Source organism: Colobus angolensis, unplaced genomic scaffold (genome assembly GCF_000951035.1).
Source record: "Colobus angolensis palliatus isolate OR3802 unplaced genomic scaffold, Cang.pa_1.0 Scaffold418, whole genome shotgun sequence".
Classification (NCBI taxonomy): Eukaryota; Metazoa; Chordata; class Mammalia; order Primates; family Cercopithecidae; genus Colobus; species Colobus angolensis.
Genome location: NW_012117577.1, coordinates 1,581,516 through 1,606,948, shown reverse-complemented (window position 1 = coordinate 1,606,948; position 25,433 = coordinate 1,581,516). Strand labels below are relative to the sequence as shown.

The 25,433-nt window shown below is 43.1% G+C and overlaps 1 protein-coding gene across 2 annotated transcripts in view; it reads right to left on the bottom strand.

The window, feature by feature from the left end:
- FAXC (failed axon connections homolog (Drosophila)) overlaps positions 1 to 25,433 on the bottom strand; it is a 74,878-nt gene that overhangs the window by 10,917 nt on the left and 38,528 nt on the right. For both annotated transcript variants that reach the window (XM_011956448.1, XM_011956447.1), the window contains one exon: positions 1,065 to 1,181. In XM_011956448.1, the coding sequence (XP_011811838.1) occupies positions 1,065 to 1,181 (117 nt within the window). The remainder of the gene's footprint in view (positions 1 to 1,064; positions 1,182 to 25,433) is intronic.

Genomic DNA, 25,433 nt, shown 5'->3' with positions numbered 1-25,433 from the left:
GAGGTTGCAGTGAGCCAAGATTGCACCACTGCACTCCAGCCTGGGTGACACAGCATGACTCTGTCTCAAAAATAATAATAATAATAATAATACTTTGGAAAGCACTAGACTTACAAAGTATTTGTTGACATTTTCATTTTCCCACGGTCTTGAACTTTTTAGCTCTACTAGTTTTATTTTTTAATTTAAGACAGAGTCTTACTCTGTCACCCAGGCTGGAGTGCAGTGTCATGATCTTGGCTCACTGTAACCTCTGCCTCCTGTGTTCAAGCGATTCTCCTGCCTCAGCCTCCCGAGTAGCCGGGATTACCGGTGCATGCCACCATGACCAGCTAATTTTTGTATTTTTAGTAGAGATGGGGTTTAGCCATGTTGGCCAGGCTGGTCTCGAACTCCTGACCTCGTGATCTGCCTGCTTTGGCCTCCCAAAGTGCTGGGACTACAGGCATGAGCCACTGCGTCCGGCCGCTCTGCTACTCTTAGTGTATGATCTACAGCCACTCTGTTAGAACAGGAGGAGAGAGTGGCTTGAATGCAAATGGCACAGAATCCTATGTACTTATAGTTACATGTGCAACATCTAAGAACAGTTTAGACTCAGAAGATCCGAAACAGCCAGTGAGTTCATCAGCATCACCCCACCGTGGTTGCTGTAGCGCTGGATATACCAGAAAGTGGGGAGCCCCCACTGCCCAAAGGAAATTAAGGAAGACCAGCAAACCAAGGGCACTAGGTGGAATTCAAGCCCTATTTCAGGAACAAAACTTAAGTCCCACTATGTAAGCAGATGGAAGAAAAGCGCTAGCATAAAAACATGGCAGGATCTGTGTCAGCACTACTAAGAACATAGTCTCGGCAAGACAACAGGTGAGAAGCCCAGACTCTCTTCCACCCCAAAGTATCCTGAATACAAAGAACCAACCCTAGCCCTGTACACCACAGCCTGATGTCTCCATAAAGCACACCCAAGACCAAAGCATTGGTCTAGAATTCTCCACTGTGCTACCCCACTGCCCACCCAGCCCCAGTAAGCCCCAAAACCTGAAGAGGTGTGTAGGGCTTGCCTTTGATCAGCCGTTCAGGTCTTGTCCCTGGTAAGGTCCACATTGCCTGTGCCAAGTGTCCAAAGACGGTGGCGTCAAGAGTGGAAAGCTTGGGCCCCATGATGTACTTCTTATCACCTGCAGTAAATAAAGCAGAGAAGTCACTGGGCTGGCCCGCACTACCTCACATCATCACAATGGCATTCAGCACACTCTATTACACATTCTTACACTGAATACCAAAAAGCTTTGCAGAGTCGAAATGCATGCACACCCTTTTGCTTAAAAAAAAAAAAAATAGAACAAAGGTAAAATGAATTAAGCAATCATGTGATACATCAACCCATAGGATAGAAACACAAGGAATATATCAAAATAAGCAGATGAGGGAGGGCATTCATGGAAAAAAGGGAGAACTGATCACCACCAGACCTCTAGGGAACCCATCTCAAACTCTAGTTAAGTAAAGTCTGTGATGCTTAAGAACACCTGGAAGTTTGCTTAAATCGTTTCAAAAGTAACCCAAAGCAAGCACAGCCAACATCAGCACTTACATTATTAATTTAAATACATTTCCCCAGGAAAAACAAGAAGCCTAAGCTCCTTAAGAGGTTTGGAGGTGAGATTTCCCATAACACTACATGGTCCTGGCAAGGTTCTCACCTCTGAGGACCAACTTCCATGGAAAACATTAAGAGAAGCTATGAGGTCACAGGCTCAGCCCTGGCATCAGGCTCTCATGAAAGGATGTTTCACACTACTGACTTCATCCAGGCCTTGTCACCGGACTATCACACTCAACCTATTAAAACTGACCCAAGTCATCTCCCAGGCTACTGTTAGGCACTGCTGCATATGGAAGGAGCACTGGGGGAGATGGATCTGCCTAGTTCACATCCTGGCATCACTGTTATTCACTGTGGGAATCTGGTCATCCCATAACCTCTACAGCTTCAGTTTTCCCATCTGGAAATGGGGATGAAACTAAGAGTGTCTATTTCTTTGGGCTATTGTGAGGATGAAATGACAGAGTGCACATTAGCACTCATGATAGCCCCTCCCTTTCTCCAGTCCTTTCCACATCCCACCTGACACTATCAACTTCCTATTTTAGTATATGTGCTGCCGAAGCGAGCACATCAACTTCCTAAGGTATTTTTTTTTTGAGACAGTCTCGCTCTGTTGCCCAGGTTGGAGTGCAGTGGCACGATCTTGGCTCACTGCAAGCTCCGCCTCCCAGGTTCAAGTGAGTCTCCTGCCTCAGTCTCCCAAGTAGCTGAGATCACAGGCAGCTGCCACCACGCCCAGCTAATTTTTGTATTTTTAGTAGAGACAGGGTTTCGCCATGTTGGCCAGGCTGATCTTGAATTCCTGACCTCAAGTGATCTGCCCACCTCAGCCTCCCAAAGTGCTGGGATTACAGGCATGAGCCACTGCAGCTGGCCCTAAGACACTCTTTTAATCATGTCACTCCCTTTCAAACACCTTCCATGGCTTTTGAAATGAGTTATGAAATGAAGTCCAAACTCAACTTAGAACTTAAAGTGCATTATACATTGCCTCCAACCCAAGTTCCAGCTTTATCCTTCATTCCTCCCTTATCCTAGCAAACCCGGAGGCCACCCCCATTCCCCGGCACACTTTATGCCTCCAACTGCTACACCTTTGCTCTTGCTGTGCCCACCCTTTCTCTGCCCCCACAACTTATATATGCTCACCACTTCTCTCAAATCAATTCTATCCATCCTTCAAGGTCCAGCTCCAGCCTGCTTTCAAAGCTTTCTGGTGGCAACAGGAGCTTTCAGTTCATACAGTCCTGTATTTACATCTCCCTTTTGCACATATAGCCTTATAGGATTTTAAGGCATTTAATGCCTATTAACCTTCTCAACTATAAAATGAGAAGAATAACTGAGGTGACTTGAGCAGAGCACACAGCAGATATATCCTACCTCTTCTCTCTCAGGCTTCTTGAGTGACATTTTTCCCACAATGCTCTATACACAGTGTGTGTGTGTGTGTGTGTGTGTGTGCATGCGTGTGTGTGTGTGTCTGTGTGTGTCTATGTGTGTTTGTGTGTGTGTGTGTGCATTTTATCTTTCCAGCTAAATTGTTAGCTCTTTGAAAGTAAGGGTCAATTCTTGCTTTTATTTAGCAAACCCTTATACCACATTTACTACATGCCTGGCCTGGTTCTACAGGCTGTACTCTAGGAATATCTACCCCTTTCACCACTCTTGAGTGACAAGCTGAGGAAACTGAGTATCTGATGACAATGCACAGGAAAGACAGGAAGGGGAAATGGTTGGAGGTAGGAACACAGTTAACAACTGTTACAGCACAAATGAAGCAGGAAGTGATTTTTAAAAATCATTTCTCCTATATATGCCATAAGGACCAAGGAATACCGTACAGTAGGGCAATATGCTGAACCTAACCAAATTGCCTTTTCTGGTGAGGGCAATCAAGTCATTCACGTTACAGCCCTTAGTTATTTCCCATTGTCAACCAAATTCTCCATCATTTGAGTCTTATACCATTAGCCAAATACTGGGGGGAAATCCAGAGAAAGTACTACCTGGACAGAAATAATAACGAAAAATCAGATACCATAAGAAGTAATTCCTAAGGTGTTACTCCTGGGGTTGCATCCCGCTGGCGCCATGCCTCCACCGCACCCCTGCTGACATTAAGTGAATGCAGGGAGGCAGAGGGAAACTGTACAGAAGCTCTCCTGCCATCCTGCTAGGGCAGGAGGGTGTGTCGGCCAGGTGGCCCAACAGTCCTCCCTATGGAATTGTACCAGGCTCAACCCATTCAAAGTCCAAACACAGGGCTACCCACATACTGGAAGCCATGAGAGGGCTTCAGGACCATTGTGAGAAGGGCTACACACAGCCTCAGAGAGAAGAAAACAGGATTTTTGTTGTGTGTGTGTGTGTGTGTGTGTGTGTGTGTGTGTTTTAAGAGCAACAATGACTTCGTGATCAAAAAAAAAATAAAGGAAGAAAGAAAATGTCACTGTCCTTGAATTACTCAAAAGGACTCTAAGGGAAACGCCAGAGTAAAGTCCATCAATTTTGAAGTCTGTTGTAGAATCCAAAGACTTTAAAGGCAAAATGTAAAACACAAATATGAATAAAAATTTGGAAAACCTAAAAATAGAACACACGGGACTTTGATAAAAAGAAAAAATCATTTTAAAAAATCATTTGAACCCACACATCAAATAGTGCATATAATGTTTGGCCAAAATTTGCCATCTGGCTTCAAAATGTTAAAATAGAAGAACACTGAGTTAGTGAGTAAAGAACAAGGGTGAGAATGCTACCACATCTCCCGACTTCTGGCTGATGCTCTCAGTCTCCACAATGTGCCACAATGATCTTCATCTCAGAGATAAAGACTGCATGGAACAGCAGGAGGGTTGAGCTGTGAAAGTTTACAAAAGGATGCTTTCATCAGGAAGGAATACAGAATGCAAAAGGGAAAAGAGAACAGAAATCAGGTGTTTTCAAAGGTGCCTGCAAAAATATAGGTGGAATTTACTATCTGTTTTTTTTTTTTTTTTTTTTTGCTGAGTGGCAGATATAAAATTATATATGTGTACACACACACAGGACAGTTACGAATGTCAAGAATACAAAAATATCCCATCATTCAAAAGTCCTCATAGTACCTGATGGCAGAAAGCCTTTTTAAATTTTTGTTTTAAAATAATTTTAGATTTACAGAAATGTTGTAAAAATAGCACAGTGTGTCTGTGTGGGTATTTCTGGATGAGATTAGCATGTGAATTAGTGGACTGAGTAAAGCAGATTGTCCTCCCTAAGGTGGGTGGGCCTCATCCAATCAGTTGAAGGCCTGAATAGAACAAAAAGCCTGACCCCTCACCTGAGTAAGGAAGACAGATTTCCTTCTGCCTAACTGCCTTCAAACTGGGACACTGGTCCTCCAGGGTCTCCACCTTGCCAGTTCATCCTGCAGATCTTGGAACTTGTCAGCTTCCATAATTGTGTGAGCCAACTTCGTATAATGAATCCTAATGGATCGGTTTCTCTGAAGAATCCTGACTAATACACCTTCGCAGGGCATCATATCAGGAAGCATGTAACGTCCTATATCTTATGACTGTGATATTAATCTTAACCATGTGGTAAAGATGCCATCTGCTAGATTTTTCACTATCAAGTTAAGATTTATTCCTTTGTAACTAATAATCTTGACAGAGACACTTTGAGACTTTATAAATATCCTGTTTCTCCTCAGACTTTGGCCTGCTAATTTTAGTGTCCATTGGTGGATGTTATCTGAAGCAAATATTACCGTAGTGTTTGCTTCACTGTGAGTTTCGATTTCTCTCATTCTTTGTATTGATTAGAATTCTACTGTCCTTTCTTTCCCATTTCCTAATGTATTCAATTATTTATTTATGTAAGTATGCACTAATGGATATCTATTTTATTCTATAGGCTATAATCCGATACTCTCATTATTTTGTAGCTCAAATTGTTCTAGCTTTGGCCTTTGGGAGCTTGGCAAAAGAAATTTTTTTTAAGGAAATCGAACTAGATTTGACTCTGCTTAGAGACAAAGAGGCCAAGTTAAAGGCTTCAGACTGCAGCACTCTTGGGGTTCGCAAAGTGGCCCCGGATCTCACGACCAGGGGGTTTTGACAAAAGCAGAACACTCAGGACACTTGTGAAGGGCACTGAGGGAAGAGACTTGGGTGAGGAGACACTGTGAGCTTCATTTTTGGAAGGTGAACCATCTGGTGACTTCCACAGGATGGACAGAAGCAGCTGAGGGATATGTGGGCACCTGTAACTCCCCCGCCAGCCTCCAAGCTCGGAATGTGAACTGTGAACCACTGGTGAGGGAAAATGAAGATTGAAAACATCAAAGCCCTGGGTGTGAAGGGACGAGGGTACATCAGACCTTCTGAAGTATGCTCCACCTGAGGCCAGCTGCTAAGCACCCAGAACACCTCCCCAAGGGTGCAGAGCCCTCCTGATGATGAGGGTGAGTCTACATGCTGATAGTAGCAAAGTGACTTCAGGTGCCCAGAGTGACCCAACAGACCTCATGGCTTGGTCTTCAAGTGGCGATCAGAGAGCAGAGACCAGGAATGAAATACGAGGACAGTGACTATGCAGCCAGAGGGAGGGGCCATGTGGATCTGGAGAAGGAGAGCCCCCAGGGGGAGTGGCAGGGGGAGTAGCTGGTTCTACTGTATGGCTGGAGAATGACAGTTGGCCCTGGATATCTGTAGAATTTCATATGACCTCTCCTGGTGGTTTAGGCAGCTCCTCTCTGTGAGAAAGGCCATATTGTAGATGAAGGAATCATTGGGACACCCAAGGATGACCAAAAACTGAGTGGAAGTACTAAACCATGAATAACAAGAATGTTAAGGGGTCCTGATGGACATTAGCTCTCTTACACAGACTTGAGTTCACTGTGATTGGACTACGTCATGGATCGTTGGTTATAAGCCTGTAGCGACCTTGATTAACCCAAGGCTGCTTATCCTGACCACCAAGCCTGACCAGCTCTTCCCACATTGTCTTCCACTTCTGTGGCTATCATGGGCAGCCACAGAGGGTTGACCAGGAGATAAGGGACACAGCAAAGACAAGAGTATGTGGAAGAGGACTGAGCACGTAGACTAGGTCCTTCACCCCCAGTGAGTAGTAACTGAGCGGATGGCTGGATGAGCAGGGCAGGGAGAACAACAGAGGACAAAGACGCACAGTTGTCCAGGGAGAATGGAAGCAATATTGAGTCTGAGAAGAATGTCTAGAATCCAGGCCTGAAGACTTAGGCCAAACTGAGGGAACTAGCAAGTTGCAAAGCTGAAGCAAGCTGAACTTGATGAGCAAAGGAACCAAGAGAATAGGAGGGGACAAGCAGAGAGTCACATGCACCTGAAAGTTCCATTGGGGAACGGGGGGCATACGCAGCATAACTGAGGAGTGCTCACAATCCTGGGCTGTTTGCTTGCTGCCTGGCTCTGAGCTGCCTCCTTGGGGAGGATGCAGGAGAGGCTGACAGTGTGCGACGCTCTCCAGACCTGGGCAGGACAAGCTGAGCTCTACCTCCTATGAATGGTCTACTTCAGTCAAACATGTAAGTGCTCATCCTATCCTCCCTGCCCCAAATAAGTCCAGCTATCTAAGCCTGACCTTTCCCTTAGGACTCAGACCAAGTCCTACCTCCTCCACTGCATGAAGGCTTCCCACACTGTCCCAGTTTACTGGAACCTCTCATTGTCCACGCCTCTGCTAAATCCCAGAGGGACGTATTGCTTAGCGTGAGGCTACTCAGAGAGTAGTCTAGCAGCACCAGCAGCACCTGAGTGTTAGTTAGAAATTCTCAGATCCCATCAACTGAATCAGAATACTTGGGAATGGGACAACAGAACCTCTGTTTAACAAGCTTTCGGGTCAGGGTTTCTCAAACTTTAGAGGCATTAAAATCATCAGGAGAGTCTGCAGTTCTTGGACCAGACTTCGAATAGCACTGTTCCAGCACAGTGAAGCTTAAGAAGTACTGGGGGCCGGGCGTGGTGGCTCAAGCCTGTAATCCCAGCACTTTGGGAGGCTGAGACGGGCGGATCACGAGGTCAGGAGATCAAGACCATCCTGGCTAACATGGTAAAACCCCGTCTCTACTTAAAAAAAAAAAAAAAAATACAAAAAACTAGCCGGGCGAGGTGGCGGGCGCCTGTAGTCCCAGCTACTCCGGAGGCTGAGGCAGGAGAATGGCGTGAACCCGGGAAGCAGAGCTTGCAGTGAGCCGAAATTGCGCCACTGCACTCCAGCCTGGGCGACAGAGCAAGACTCCGTCTCAAAAAAAAAAAGAAGTACTGGGCTAAACTAGAGTATATCATTGGTCTTAAACTTGAGCATGTAGTATAATCACCTGGAAGGCTTTTTTTTACCCCCCTTTTTTAGTAGAGATGAGACCTCATTATGTTCCCTAGGCTGGTTTTGAACTCCTGGGCTCAAGTGATCCTCCCAACCTGGCCTCCAAAGTGCTGGGATTACAGGCATACACCACCACACCAGGCCTTGAAGGCTTTTGAAAACACTAACTCAAGTCCCTGATCCCAGGAGTTTCTGATTCAGTAGGTACAGAGTGAGATGCAAGAAATGCATTTCTAACAAGAGCCCAAGTAATGCCGATACTGCTGCTCCAGGAACCACACTTTGAGAACCACTGGTCTAGCTCACACATTAGGTAAATCACACAGCCATATTGCAGTCCTATCTCCTACGTGTAGGTCCTATCTCCTAATAATTTTTAAACACTTTGAGGGCAAGTAAACTTCTATTTTACTTCTCTGTCCCTCTGGCACCTATCACATAGGAAACAGCAATTAAGGTTATGATAGCCTTAATTATGTTTGATCTCTGTCCTTTCTCAGAATGTAGACCTATAATAGTGATTTAAAAGTATAATAATGTGAAAGCATTTTGCAAACTAGGAGGTGCTATTCTAACATAAGAAATTCTTTTATACTCATCTCCAACAGTCAAAACAAGTAATGTGGACAGAACCAGTCCAACCTCTCTCCAAGTATAGGAATCCCTTCTCACACTTTCCTACCAGATACTCACCATCCCAACCCCAACCCTGCTGAAACTTCTCTCTCATAATTTATTGGGCAGGGCAGACTATTCTGTGGTTAGATGGTTCCTTATACTGAAACAAAATAGCCTTAGAACTTCCACCATGCATCTCAGTTCTTTCCTCGAATTCACAAAAAAATTATGGCCATATTTATTCTACCACAATACCCATTCCTAGTCTACACTAACATACTTCTAAGGAAATACTGATCACCTGTTTTCATATATATTATTATGAGATAGTAGACAGAAAGTTTATTTCAGACCACTGGAAACACTACAGAAATGAACTTTTGAATCTCATCTCCTTCCTCCCTAATTATTTTCCCACTTCCCACTGGTCACTGTCAGCTCCACTTCCACAATTTAGCTAAATTTCCAAATTCTGTAAGTGACAAAGGAGACAAGGCTGGCTGTGCTATAAAATATAAGTTCAAGGGAGAAACTAAAGAGAATAATCAAAAGATTTTCCAAGACTCATTTCTCTATGAGTCTAAGAGATAAAGTACAATTGCATGTTTTACATAGGATTCACTATACCTGAGCACTCATGTGATTTATAAGTAGGCAATTATAGTAAAATCAATGTGGACATTATTCATACTTCTAATTGTCCCTCTCTCACCTTTCATTAACTGGAAATTGAAGAAAAATTAAGAAACAAAGATTTTGAGTGCTTTTCCCAAGAAAATAGGAGGTCACGGTAATCTTACCATCCAAGCATCAAAGAGCACACACTTAAAACTTTTTTTCTGCAAGTGAGTGTCCCAGAGGGCAAAGCTACAGGAAAAATAAAATCTACTTCCTGTTCTCTTATACAACTGATCAGACCCCACTTTATCAGAAATAATATATAAGACAGGCCACTTCCTTCAAAAAGCCCTTGCTTTCATACAAGCATACTCTAAAATCACTGTATAGATTGTGATTAGCTCACAATCGCCAGTTAGCTCACACTCTGGGAAAAAATAAAGGTGGGTAGGGAAAATACCAGAAGAAGCTCCTTAATATTTAATCTCTCTTCAGATTTCATTCTAGAAAGCAACTAGATACTCCTGTAATTTTTAATAAGATTTCCTGAAAGAACACACAAAAATGTATCTCTTTTCAAGCTCGTATGGACTATCTCAACACCTTTCTCACTGGCCACCAATACCACCATCACCCTGTCTCTGCTGATGTCCCAGCTCTTACAATTCCTTATGGATGAAAGCAGGAAGTGCATAAATCCCTGACTCTAAGCAATGGGTTAGGTATACTCCTCTGTACTTCTCCTCTATTAATGTGTCTGAACACCTTCTGAACTCCAGACACTCACAGAATCCATGGGCATACTATTTTAGGAAACTTGATGAAGGATTTGCACCAGTGTGGAAAGACTTTACACATCTAAATTAGGAAAGTATTCCTCAGGATGAGGCAAATGCCTACTCACGCTCACTTATAATTTAGCATCACTAAGCAGCTTCCGGAAGCCTTAAAGAGCTACAGCTAACATCTCCAACAAAGATATCAGTTTTACCAACTCACTGATGATCAGCTTTCCTGGTTCTCTCCCTTCTTGAGGCTGCTGCAATATTGTTGCTTCTGAGTGACTGCACAATTCAGCTGAAATGGTGAGATCTCAGAGCTATAAAAATTATATGAGTCTCTCTCCCCAGTATCACTTTCCCAAATACATCTTCTGAGGATAAAGAAAATATATCGCTCAATTCAAACTGCATTCCAGGACAGGCTTTCCCCTCAATTTCATTTCTGTCTCATCTGCCCTGTGCTGGGCAATCAAAGGAACAAGCTGTTCTATCTCTTTATTCAATAACGACTATCTGGTAGCCCCCAAATTCTGGTTAACGAAACACCACATCAGAAAGAACACAATGTCATGTTCAAATTTAAGTTCAAATCCTTTTATAAGGGACTTGCCCATCTTTTGAGAAAGCTGAATAGTAGTAGATTCTAGTGGGAGGTTTTGTGTTTGGCCATCAGGGCCAGAAAAGCTCAACTCTGCAGGCAGACTCCACCTTCCTGAAGGACCTTTCCTCATTTTATGGATTTTAGGCTTCACCTTAGCTGGAATCCAGGATCCTTGACCACTTTCAAACAAGTACATAGTCACCAAAAACTGGTAAAAATCTTTAACCACCAGCGCTGTTTAGGACCTGCCCAGAGAGGTGAGCCTTGCTCAGATTACCTCGCTAGACACAGATCCCTTAGGAGGAAACCAAATTGCATTCGATCTTATATTTAAACATGGAAATCCTAAACCTTCTCAAACCATACATTCATCAGCATGCTGGACATCATGTCAAAACTCTGTGTGATGCTTCTCTTCAAGTGCAGGACTGAATCTCTATCTTCCACTCTGTGGGAGAACATGTTACTCCTCTACTGAATGTGCTTGTCTCTGTGTCCTGACAATTCAATGGTTAAGAATGGCTACAGGCATTGCATGCTTGTACCAAAACACCTCATGTACCTCGTAAATATATGTCTACTATGTACCCACAAAAATTAAAAATCAAAAAATTTTAAGAAGAAAAGAAAGTGAATAAAAACCAGGATAGGCCGGGCGTGGTGGCTCAAGCCTGTAATCCCAGCACTTTGGGAGGCCGAGACGGGCGGATCATGAGGTCAGGAGATCGAGACCATCCTGGCTAACACTGTGAAACCCCGTCTCTATTAAAAAATACAAAAAACTAGCCGGGCAAGGTGGCGGGCGCCTGTAGTCCCAGCTACTCGGGAGGCTGAGGCAGGAGAATGGTGTAAACCCGGGAGGCGGACCTTGCAGTGAGCTGAGATCCGGCCACTGCACTCCAGCCCGGGCAATAGAGCGAGACTCCGTCTCAAAAAAAAAAAAAACCAGGATGGCCACAGAACTTTCTCCAGTGCACACTTCTTTCTTAAAGATCACTGAAGCCAGAAACAGAAACCTCTTGTGTGCCAAGATCTGTAATCTTGGAACAGATCCTGGTGTCTTCACAGCCAAGATGAGAATACTCCTGCTAAAATCAGAATGGCTAATAATAATAGTCCCTGGAGAGACTGAAAGATAAGATTCTACTTCTACAAGATGTAAAACTTTTTATCTAAATAAATAACTTGAGGCAACTGAGATCGGGTACTTGCCACCCACCATAGCAGGATAAGCTATGACAACCTCTTCTGACAGCTTGGCTTTACTCTGCACAGCCCAGCAGCAGCTGAAAGAAGTGCCTACTGGGATTAATAGGATTGGGGCTATGTAGGTGTATTAGTTATTGCTGTCTGCATAATAAATTACTCCCAAATTTTGCAGCTTAGAACAACAGACATGGGTTATCTTGCAGTTTCTGTGGGTCAAGAAACCAGATAACCTTAGCTGGGTGCCTCTGGCTCAAGGTGTGTCACAGGCTGCAATGAAGATGCCAGCCCTTTGCAGTTATCTCAAGGGTCGACTTGGGGAGGATCTCCTTCCAAACTCACTCACATGGCTGTTAGTACATCTCAGGTCCTCACTGGTTCGTGGCCAAAGATGGACCTCTCCATAGATCAGTTCACCTCAGAGCTGACTTCTGTCAGAGCAAACAAGTGAGAGGGCAAGAGGAAAAAAGAAAGGATGCCTAAGATAGAAGCCACATTCATTTTGTTACTGAATGTTGGTTCATCCCGATGCTTCTGCCACATTCTACTTGTTAAAAGCAAATCACGGCCAGGTGCAGTGGCTCACACCTGTAATCCCAGCACTTTGGGAGGCTGAGGCGGGCGGATCACTTGAGGTCAGGAGTTCAAGACCAGCCTGGCCAACATGATGAAACCTTGTCTCTACTAAAAATACAAAAATTAGCCGGGCGTGGTGGCGCATGCCTGCGGTCCCAGCTACTCAGGAGGCTGAGGCAGGAGAATCACTTGAACCCAGGAGGTGGAAGTTTCACTGAGCCAAGATCACACCACTGCACTCCAGCCTGGGCGACAGAGCGATACTCTGTCTCAAAAAAATAAAAATGTAAAAATAAAAGCAAATCACTAGGTCCAGCCTACACTCACAGGGAGAGGAATACACAAGAGGCCGCACAGCAGGAGGCAGGGGTCACCGTGATCCATTTTGGGGGCTGCCTACTACAAGAAGAAAACATCCTTATTTCCCAGAGCGACATTCAAAAGTGATTAGGAGTTAAATGTCATGATATCTGTAATTTACTTTAAAATACTTCTGTACAGAAAAATAGGTGAAGCAAATATAACAACATGTTAACTATTAAATCTAGGTGGCGATTATAAAGTCATTCATTGTACTGCTCTTTGACTTTTCTGTTTGAAAAATTTGATCATAAAAAATCAAAACTGCCTGATCTTGTTCACTTATAGTGGGGTCAATGGGAAAGAAAAGTATATTAACTATGCTAAATTTTAAATTATGATATTTGGGAGACATCCTCCAATGTATAAATAGGCAACGCTAAATAACCTCTCTGACAAGTGAACTAAGTCCTCTGGGACCTATTTGGTACCCATATGCCCTGACTGTCTCATCAAAATGTTTTCCTCTTGTGATTTTATCTAGACTGTATATTCAGTGAGGACAGAAGTCACACCAGACATGAACTCTACTTGAACACTAGGACTACATCCTAGTACTCAGCCCAGTGCCCAGTATGCTGTAGGTATTCAGTAAATATACTTACTTTTAGTAAATGGCAACTATTTATAATACCTTTCCCTTAAATATTTTAGACCAAAATTATCTCTTTCAATACTTGATGGCATGGAACTCCAGGGTCTAGAAATCTGGGGTTCAACCAAGGACGTGTGTAGGTGCTTGAGCTAAAAGTTCATGAAGAGGTATTCTGGCCTGCCCCATACTACTCTAACACACTGCCCCAGGAGGGCAAGATGACCTTCTTACCAGGCAGCATGGCAAGTCAGGCCCTTATGTTCTTTTAAGAGAATGTCCAAGGTGAGACCACCTAGTGTCTAATGCAACAAGACTTCTCTTTTACCAACAACATGGGAGAGCTATACCTCCAGTGGTCACCAAAATATTAAATGTAAAACAGTTTCATTCAAGACTTGTCATGGCTTGCCCTCTCTCCCATAAAATATAACTTGTATTAGAAAGTGGGTCTAAGAGGTGCCTGTGCTATGGTTGTAAGGCAAGTTAACAAAACCTCCAGGCTCTTTAAGCTCTACCTCTATAATAAATTTGATCAGAAAAAAATATATAGGAGCTATATTAAAGTAGATCTTCAAAGAAATGCTTTTGGAACCTCAACATTCAATCCTGAGTTTTTATTAAGAAAGGTTTTTACAAATGTTTATATTAAAAAAACACCGTCGGCCAGGTGTGGTGGCTCATGCCTGTAATCCCAACACTTTAGAAGCTGAGGCGGGTGGATCACCTGAAGTCAGGAGTTCGAGACCCACCTGGCCACACGATGAAACCCCATCTCTACTAAAAATACAAAAAAGTTAGCCGGGTGTAGGGGCGCACATGTAATCCCAGCTAGTCGGGAGGCTGAGGCAGGAGAATCGCTTGAACCCAGGACATGGAGGTTGCAGTGAGCCAAGATCACACGATTGCGCTCCAGCCTGAGCACAAAGAGAGAAACTCTGTCTCAAAAAATAAGAAATAAAATAATTTTTTTTAAAAAAACACTGTCTACAAGGAAATCCACTCTCCCTTATGTAACATCCATGGAAGAATCTTCTCCTAGAATTCAGGACCAAGAAAAAAATTGTCCCCATTGAAGAACTTGAGTGTTTCCTTTTCTTAGAAAATAAACACAAACCCCACGTTTCCCTTTTTACCTTGGTTGCCAAAAGCTCAAAGTTAAATTGCACCTAATCTCAGGAACTAGCTCATTCTGAGAGTGTATTTTTTCTAACAGGCTTCTGAAACTTTTCTATTAATGTTTTATAATATATTGTCCTGTCTTATATGTATTATAACACTGTGGATTGCCTCAACTGACCTTGGGAAGTTAGTATTCATTCAGCAAATAGTTGATTGATTACTGTTTACTAGGCCTTCTGTTAGAGACCAGGACTAGAGGGAAACCAGTCAATTCCTTCAGGACGACAATGTCCACAGGCAAGGTTATCGGAAAGTGGGGAAGGGCAGGAGGACAGGAAGAACCCAGGCAAGTATAACACAGCACTCCCTCGATGGAAGTACAAGCTCAGTGAAATGGCACAGAAGAGAAGCACCTCCAACACAGCCCAGGGATGTTGGGGGAGGTTAGGGAGAAACTTAAGAAAGTTTCTGAGTAAGTGGAAATAAGTCTTGAGAAACTGTGAAGTGAAGCAAAGCAGGGGAAATAGCTTGTGCAAAGGCGTGAAGTTGCAGAACAGCACAGTGGACTTCAGGGAACAAGGGTAATTTGGTGTGGCAGGAATCACGGCGCAGACGGGAAGAAGTAGAAGATGAGGTTGGAGATGTGAGAATTAGGCTTGTGGAAAAAAAGAGTCTGAATGTTAGCCTAAGAGGAACTGAGAGCCTACAGCTCTAGTCTACATTTCAAAGTAACCACTCTTAGTGTTAAAAACCAAAACTGGAGGTTGGGACATCAGTTAAGAAACTGGTTAAAATCCAGGCGAGAGACATCAGGTGTTTTACTACGGTTGTGGGGTAGAAAGGAGGTAGGAGATTCAGGTACCTGGTGAGCACCCCGGTGATGAATTATAGCCATCTGTTCGGTAAGCAAGCACTTACTGAGCATCTGGCTCTACAGCCAGACTCCCAGGGCCAGGCCTGACCCCCCACCCCTTACTAGTCATGATCTCAGGTAAGCTAATTCACTACAATGTACCTCAATTTCCTCATTTACAAACCAGGCATAATAATACTAATGATAATAATAGTACCTACCCTCATACGCCTTTAGTGAAAATCAATGAGGACAATTTCTACCTCATTTAACTCTCACCAAACCCATGATATAGGTATTGTTATATCACCATATGAAAAAAATATATAGTAGGTATTTTATATTATACATATATGTATAATACATATTATAACATACATATACATTATACATAGTTTTGAGGGTAGGTATATTATACATAAAGGTATATATTATATATTGCATTACTGTTTGCCTAAGCACACTGTAAATGCTCCATAAATGTCAGGTCTTATCAATATTACTCAATATTATTTTGACTATTTGCAAGACACGGCTCTGGGTGAGTGGGATACAGTGACAAATGGAACAAGGTCACTGCTTTCACGGAGTTTACATCACATGAAGAGACAATAAGCAAATCAATCAATCAATTTTTAAAAAGCAGCCAATGATCAGTGCTATGCAGAGAATTAAAGCAAGGTGACGTGACAGAGAGTGGCTGGCAGCTACATTAGAGTGGGTAGTCAGGGAAGACCTCTCTGTGGAAGTGCTATTTACACAGAGACATGAATGTCAAGCAGGATCAAGCAGATCTGGAAGAAGAGAATTCCAGGCAGGGAAAGAGTTAAGGCACAGGCCTGAAAGTCAGAATAAGCTTGGAATGTCTGTGAGACAGAGAGAACAGTGTGGTTAAGATACAGCAGGCAAGGGCCGGGGGCTACAAAACGAGACTGGAGAGGTCAGGCAGTACAGGGCTTTGAAAGCCCAGTGGAAATGATGCAGAAGGAGCCCTCGGGAATGACTTCTGGCATCCAGCTGGAGCAACTGGATGGACAGTGCTACCATTCATGGAGAGAGGTCACAGGGAATGCTGGGTTGGTGGGAAGATGAAGAGTTCTGTTGTAGGATGTGCTGAATTTCTGCAGGCTCTGGGACATCTAAGTGAAGATCTAGAAAACAGCTGGGATTCAGGAGAGTTATTATATGTGGGGGTGTGCAGAGATAAATATGTGGGAGTATGCAATGTGAGATGAACAGGGTGGGGGCTGGAATCCTGGGAATCACTGATACATTTAAGGAAAAGCAGGGATGAAGGATCAGAGAAATCTAATACATAAAGTAAGGGTAAAAGGTGTTCAGCAATGACTTCTGGCTTCTCCTAGACTAGGTTGAAATTTAAGCTCTACCATTTGCAAGCTGGGTATCCCTGGGCAAATTACCTGTTTGTGCCTAAATTTCCTCATGGATAGGATCGTTGTGAGCATGACATAAGTTAATACCTGAAAAGCTCTCAGAATAGTGCTGGCATGGAGTTAAGTGCCTGCATGTGTTAGTAGTTGCTACATCCAGTAACTGGGGATCACCTGAAACCACAAGAGACTAGTGTCTCATCAAGAGGGAGCTGGGAATCTCCGGAGCTGAAAAGGTGGGATAAAGCCTCCAGAGAAGAAAGTCTGTCTTTGTAGTTTAATACACCCAAGAAGTCTCATTTCCATTAGCATTACAGCAGAGAAGAAAGGCTCCTACGTTCCTCTCTCTCCAGTAGAAGCTTCCTACTTCCAAAAGGCCAAAACAGAATAGGAAGGCTTTTGAATGGTAGGGTATTATTTACCCTTTCAAGAGCAACTAGTAGCAGATCTGGGAGTCAGGATGCAGTGGCTCTGAGAGTAAATGGGAGGTAAGGGAAGAGCATTGGCTACAATTTAAATACACTTTTGTGTGAAGGGAAAGCAGGAGACAGGACAGAGCTGGGTGGTGTCTTTAAAGATAGGAGACTTAAAGAGATAAGAGTTAAAGACAGGGAAGATACTTTGTACTCAAAGGCCTCAATGGAGAGAACAATGAGGCGATGGGGCTGACTCCCAGATGGGTGAGGTGAGTGAGAGGCTGGGGCACCGACGGGGAATACTACGGAGAGAGTGGCTTCCATGATGGAGCTCAGGCTTGACTGAGTGGAAGGGAAGTCAATATAGGAAGGGGTTAATCCACTGTGGTGGCAGTGGGGTGGTCTAGAGGCAGGCAGAGATCAAGCGTGGGGTGTTGCGGGCTAAGCAGGAGTGCATTTGCAGGCTGTGAGGGCAAGGTCAGGGGTCAGAGAGCCCCATGAAACAGTTAAGTCTGGAGCTGGCCTATGGGAGACGGCGGCTTAATGGAAAGCGTGAGGTAACTGCAGGGCTGAGGCTCACTGCTGTGAGGTGCTGGACAAAAGGTTCACACAAGCACCGCGATGCCTACAGTGGATGGGGATGGCCGCAAAGAGGATGAGCCTAAGTCAGTGTCCCTCCACATAAACCTTTAAGATTCCATGTGACTCTCAGGAAATATTTCCCTCAAACATCAGAGACAACACTGTGAAATATAAATAGATCAAATGACATTAAAAAAAAAAAAAAAAACCTCAACATTCACTGGAAAAATGGATAAAGGATTGGGACAAATCACAGACAATACATAATTAGAAAAATCCAGGCCAGTCGCAATGGCTCACACCTGTAACCCTAGCACTTTGGGAGGATAAGGCAGGTGGATCACCTGAGATCAGGAGTTCGGAACCAGCCTGGCCAACATGGTGAAACCTCGTCTCTACTAAAAATACAAAAATTACCCGGGCGTGGTGGCGGGCACCTATAATCCCAGCTACTTGGGAGGCTGAAGCAGAAGAATTGCTTGAACCCGGGAGGCGAAGGTTGCAGGGAGCCGAGATCAGGCCATGCACTCCAGCCTGGGCAACAGAGAAAACAAAAACACTCCATCTCAAAAAAAAAAAGAGAGAAAAATCCAAAAAAGAATAATATTTATTCTTACAAGCAATTAAAGAATCAGAAAAATCAGAAAATAGAGCAACCTTAAGATATCAGTTTACAATGAATAAAGTGGTAACCATTTCTGAGTAGTAAGATCTGATACTGGTAAGACTTCAGTGACATTGAAGCCTCAATCTTTTACTGGTCACTTTGTAAATTTGTGCATCTTTTGGAAAGCACCACGGTGATGCCTAGGAACAGACCTAACAATGTACATAATCCTTCACCCAGTAATTTCACTCCTATGAACTTATCTCAGGGAAATTATTCCTCAGAAGTAATGCATCCAGACCTGGAAGAGTCATCTATAATACAAAAAAAAAAAGAAAAAAAAACTGGACTAATGTTAAAGGAATCAATACAGGTACTTTCCAACACAATTAAACATTATGCAGCTATTAAAAGAGATAAACTTTTAAAATATGTCAATACAGAGAAAAATGTTTAGTGTTTCCTTTAAAAAATAAACAGGATACAAAGAGATGTGTACATCAAAAATTAAATTTCATAAAAATATGTATGTGGAAAGTATAAAGAAATAGGAAACAGTTACTGAGTTAGGTGACAGAATAATGAAATATATCTACTTTTTTTACAATTTTTAAAATTTTGGTTTATTATACAAGTTGAATCATTTAAATAAATAGAAATAATTTGTTAGGTTGACCAAGCACCAAACAACTGACAATGTATTACAATATGCCAGGTCATCACTTATCTATAATTCCTCCTGAATTGTATCCAGGCAAATCAGCCCAGCAGAATACACACTGGGACAGCTTCCACAGCTGGCAACTTAGGGGTGGGGATGAAAGGGAGATGCTGAGACTTCCCATTCTATATTCATCTCTAACACATAAACACACCTAAGGGATGTGTACTCATAAAGATTTTTTAAAGACTATTGTCTACATGATGCTATCTTGTGAGGGTTTTTTTTTTTCTCTTATTGTAATCATTCAGTAATTGGAACCCTGAAATTTAAGCACAAAGTCAAAGTCGCTTTTCTCAGGGGAAGAAAGAGCTAAAATATATCCAGATAAAGATCCAGGATAGAGACCAGATAAAGACTGTCAGAATTGTACCAACCCATTTGTATTGCCAAATAAGCCACAAGGTTTTCTCAGAACTCGGTATTTATTAGCATTTAATTTTATTCTGCTAAAACTAATTCTTTCGTTTTCATGCATAATCAACATAGTTTTACCAATTCAGATAGCAACAAGGAAAACGGAAAACAAATAAACCACAATTCAGGACCTCCACTGCCTGGTCCCCATAAGAATTGCCAACATGGATGGGGCCTGGTCCCACAGTCCTTGGCTATTGAAAGATACCAGGCCCTCGGCCCTCTGGAAGTCTGGAATGGAGAGGCTGAGTGAAAAGAAGAGTTAATGCTTTCTGAGTGTATGATCTAATGGTCCCTTCCATTAGAGAGCAGTGAGCACCTTAGCGTTATTGAATAATAAGTAAAGACCTGTCAGAGTAAATCACTTCCACTTCAATAGATGAGCACAGGACTCCAGTATGAACTTGTAAGAGGGTGAGGCACTCACCAGAATGCAATCAATACAGGTAAAGTTAGAATTTATGGTTTTCAGGTCAAATTATTATTCTTCTGGCATGTGACTTTAACAAACCACCAAGGTAAACACACAGTTCTACTGGAACAGAAGAAAAGCACTGTCATTTGCTGAGTGGCCTCAGACCCATTCCCTAGCCCTTCTGAACCCCATCTGGCCCTCTCATCTGTACATTAATTCACTCACAGGGCTGTTGTAAGATCAGAGTTATCTTCAAGGTGCTACTAAAAATAGCACCTAAAATTTACCCACACCAAAAAAGTCTACTGTCTGGGCAACTGGTTTTTGACATAGAAAGAAGGGCTGGGCTATGTACCACGCAGACAGACCGAGCAAAGGTAACCTTTCTGGCAAAACTGTGAAGTAGGCCTGATTTGTTCTAGATTTTATCACCTCCTCTATAAAAGACTACAATGTTCTCCCATTTGGTGCCTGCTGAAACCAAGGCACAATGACCTCACATGGCCCTTCCATCCTCTATCCCTGTCCTATACTGGGTTACAGACACATTTGAATTACCTGGTGAGCTTTAAACTACCTTTCCCCAGACCTCTTTCCCAGAGGCTGAATTATCTGTTCTGGCGTGGTACCCGCATAGCTGTGTTTTAAAAGCACCACCCTCCCGCTCCACACCTCCCTGGGTGATTCTAAATGAGCAGTCAGGGCTGAAAGCCACTGTTCAAGACAGTCCCCTGTAGTTTAGAGAATGCTTAGACTCTGCAATAGGAAACACTGTTTTGAGGTTCGAGATCATTTCTTTTAATGTCTATGGGTTTTTTTCTTTTATCTGTGTATTTTATCTTTCTAGCTAGATTGACAGGCATAATTACTTCCATGTCTTCATTTTTCTCCTCTGATCTCTGTTCCCAGTTACTTAGCATATGCTAAATGTGCTAACGTGTGTGTAGATACTCATCCTTTTCCACAGCCTGGTTCTGAAGGCTTTTTCCCTTCACTTCCATAGGAGGTAAGAGTGTGTGGCCGCTGTGTTGTAAGCAAGCAGCTTCTAGCCAAGACTTGAAGGCCTAATGTGGAGATGACGTGGGCATCTCTATGAGGTGCTGTTGCATGATCTAATTAGAGTAAGAAGAGCAGATATTAAAACAGCCTATCCCCAAGCTTTCTTAAAAACAATTTTGCTACTGTCCAAGTAAAAAGAGAAAAAACTTTAAATGAAGTGGAAGAGTCATAGTTCAAAGCATAGATTTAATAACAAGGGATGTAGAGTAGTGCCATAAACACAGATCCTTTAAAGCACTGAGACTTCAGCAGGTGTGAGTAGCAGCCTAAACATAAATCACCACCCAACAGAGCAAACAGAATTCGAGATAACCAATCTCTGCTTTGGCCTCTGCCTTGTTTTATGACTTACAAAAGGACTCTACTCTTCTCCCCAGAGAGCGAACATAAAATAATGAAATCAATCACGGTGGCTCATGTCTATAATCCCAACACTTTGGGAGGCTAAGGCAGGTGGATCACGAGGTCGGGAGTTCGAGGCGAGCCTGGCCAAGATGGTAAAACCCCGTCTCTACTAAAAATACAAAAATTAGCCAGGCACGGTGGTGGGCACCTGTAATCCCAGCTACTCGGGAGGCTGAGGCAGGAGAATTGCTTGAACCTGGGAGGTGGAGGTTGCAGTAAGCCGAGATTGTGCCCCTGCACTCTAGCCTGGGTGACAGAGCAAGACTCAGTCTCAAAAATAAATAAATAAACAAAATCATGAAACCTTTAGAACTGGAAAGACCTCCCATTTCTAAACATCGCACCATCTGTAAAAAAAGACCCCTCCTCAGTTATCATGACAGTGGTCATCCAACCTCATCTAGAGAATAGCAGCTCAGGCCACATCACAAGATAAGTCCTCCCAGTTGTGGACAGCTCTGTCTTAAAGTTCTGCCTTACCCTGAGTTGTAAGCTATTATTTCCCCAAATATACATCTCACCATCCCCTCTGTCTCTTCTCCCCTCCCCCTTATGCCTGTTATCTACAGTGGCACTTAAGTAATTAGCCACTTTTAAATATTCGAAAAAAGCTAGTATATTACCTGATAGCTTTACTTCTCCATACTATCCATGCCCAGTATCCTCAAATTCCTCACATGAAATTTTTTCCCCACTAACTACTCCTGACCAGCCTCCTCTGGAAACACACTAGTTTGGCCATTTTTCTTTTAAAAGCACGATCCCAAAACTGCTCCTTACACTCTTGTTCAATAAACATAGGCTGGATGCCTCGTGTGTGCCAGGCACTCAGTCGGGCTCTCAAGACAAAGGAGGACTCTGCCAGGCCTAGCGCAGAGCCCAGCTGAGGAAACACTCAAACCAAACCATTAGGAGAGGGTGCAAGGAGAGCTCTGAAAAAGAAAGCACCAGGTGCCTGGGAGCATGGAACAGGCTTGCTGGGAACACTCGGGGAGAAAAGTCCAGCCTCGGTCCACTGAACTCCAACCTGGTGACACCAATGCACACTGCTCAGCTCTTCAGAGCATTCTCTGCAGTGGTGATCATTTCTTTAGGTGATCATTTCTTTAGATCATTTCTTTAACGAAAGGGTGACACTCATTCATAGAGAGACATGCAGATTATTCATAAATGATCTACAAGTGGGTGTCTGAAGATAAACCAATTTATACATGTTGTGCACCCATTAAACCCTCAGACTCCCAGCTGAAGAAAGGGAAAGTTGACAACATAAAGGAGAAGAGGGTAGCGAAAGTGAGAGCAAGTGCCTACAGCAACTTAAGTTTCCAGCTACTATCTCAAACACAAATCAGACTCCAGACCAAAAAGCCACACTATTAATAACTGTAAGGGTGCAATATTTTAGTATTGAATTCTCCTTCTAGTTAAATCTTTCCAATATTTTTCCTAGGAAAAAAATCCTGAAGGTTGAATTACTTAATAAGTAAATGTTAGAAATATGACATTTTATCTTTTGAAACTACTAAACTACATACTAATTCTTACTGCTACCACAATATGTCAATGCCTCTCCCATACCCCTGCTGATACTTCATGTTATTTAAAAAACAAAACAAAAACAAAATATGCCAATTTCATTGACAGAGAAGTGCCTCATTTTTTAGCTTGCATTTCTCTGATATTAAAGAGGTTGAGGCCCAGCGCAGTGCCTCATGTCTATAATCCCAGCATTTTGTGGGGCTAAGGCAGGCAGACCACTTGAGCACAGGAATTCAAGACCAGCCTGGGCAACATGGCAAAACCCCGTCTCTACAAAAAATACAAAAATTAGCTGGGCATGGTGGCACACGCCTGTGGTTCCAGCTACTCAGGATGATGAGGCAGAAGGATCGCTTGAGCCCAGGAGATCAACGCTTCAGTGAGCTATGATTGTGCCACTGCACTACAGCCTGGGCAACAGAGTGAGACCCTGTCTCAACAAAAATAAGTACATAAATAAAGAGGTTGAACATTTTTAATGTATTTATTCATCATTTGTATTGTTTTTGTAAATCACCTCTTTATATGTCTTCTGACCAATTTTCCCCCTTAAGTATTCACTTTTTTTATTTATTTATAAAAGCTCTTCATATGTTAATATTAATTCTTTTGTCATATGTTGCAAACATTTTTCCAGCTTACCCTTTCAACTTCAAATATGGCAACTTTTTTATATACAGGAGGTTGGTTTAATCTTTTCTCATGTCATCAAGCAATTCAACTTTTCTTTTATAGTTTCACCCTATGGCACCAAGTTTAGAAAAACTTTCCAAAGCTCAACATTCTTTAAGTTTCCCATATTTTATTCTGGCACCTTTATGGTTTTATGTTTATGGGTTTATGTTTCACATTTAAATCCTTGATTCATTTGGAATTTATTCAGGTATATGACATGAAGTCAGAATTGAACTTCTTTTGTTCCAAATGGTTAGCCACCTGTCCTAGCACCATTTATTGAATCAATTTGTCTTTCCTCCACTGATCACTGCTGCCCTTATCATGTACTGCATCTCTACTCATGTGTCTGTCTCACAGGGACCTCAAACTCAGCATACCCACACCTCAAATTCATGATCTTCCCCTCTTCTCCAGTGTCCTCCAACGCTGTGAATGGCTACCTCATCAAATGTTTATTTGTCCTTTGTTTTTCGGTTCTTTTCAGAAATGAGGTTTTGCTATGTTGCTCAGGCTGGGGTGCAGTGGCTATTCACAGATGTAATCACAGTTCTCTGCAGCCTTCAACTCCTGGCCTCAAGCGATCCCCATTGCCTCAGCCTCCTGAGTACCTAGAACTATAGACACGTGCCACCACACCCAGCCATCCACTAAGTTTTAACGTCCAGAACTTGATTATGCCTGACCCCACCCCTCTCCATCACCATGACCCTCCCCCTCTACACATACACATCAAATCACTAAATTTTCTCAGTTCTGTCTCTAACACATAGTTCTCATTCATAACTTTCTGCCCAACTCTACCACCATGCCTATAGTCGAAACAACATCTTATCTCTCCTGGACCCCATCTCTACAGAAAATACAAAATACAAAAGCCCGTCTCTACAAAAAATATAAAAATTAGCTGGGCATAGTGGCACATGCCTGTGGTCCCAGCTACTCGGGACAATGAGACAGAAGGATCACTTGAGCCCAGGAGATCAAGGCTTCAGTGAGCTATGACTGTGCCACTGCACTACAGCCTGGGAAACAGCTTCTTCCCTGGGCCACCCAATCTACTCTTGGCCCCTCCAGCACATGAAACGGATATAGGATCACACCATGTCCCAACTTTCAACCTCTGCTGGTTTCCACTGCTCTTGGGTAAAAGCCCAGATTTATTTATGTTACACATAAGACTGTATGAGCTCAGCCCCTGCCACCACTGCCTCATGCCACTCCTGCTCTCACACAATTTCCAGACACACTGGCCACCTTTTCACTCCTTGAAAGCTCCCAGCTGCTGTTCATCTCAGGCTGTTTACATACGATGTTCCTTCTCTAGTCCACGCTATTCTACTCACTGTCCCATCCTTGTTGCCCACACCTACACACACGCCTGCCTTACTTGGGCTTATCTTTCAGAATGCAACTTAAATGTGATCTCCTTGGCCAGGCGCAGTGGCTCACACCTGTAATCCCAGCACCCTGGGAGGCCGAGGCAGGCGGATCACCTGAGGTCAGGAGTTCAAGACCAACCTGGCCAACATGGTGAAACCCCCTCTTTACTAAAAATATAAAAATTAGCCAGGCGAGCACCTGTAATTTCAGCTACTCTGGAGGCTGAGGTAAGAGAATCACTTGAACTTGGGAGGCGGAGGCTGCAGTGAGCTGAGATCATACTATTGCACGCCAGCCTGGGCAACTAAGCAACACTCCATCTTAAAACAACAACAACAACAAAAAAGCAGTAAACGTCACCTCTTGAAGAAGGCTTCTAGAACCACTTCTTCATCACTACCACCACCATGTTCATTTCCCCTGCAAAAAAATTCCTTATTGCACTTTGCACTTTACAGTAGCACTCCTCACAAGTGCTGAGATTTTATAAATGTTTACCTGCAATATCTCCCTCAGGTGGCAG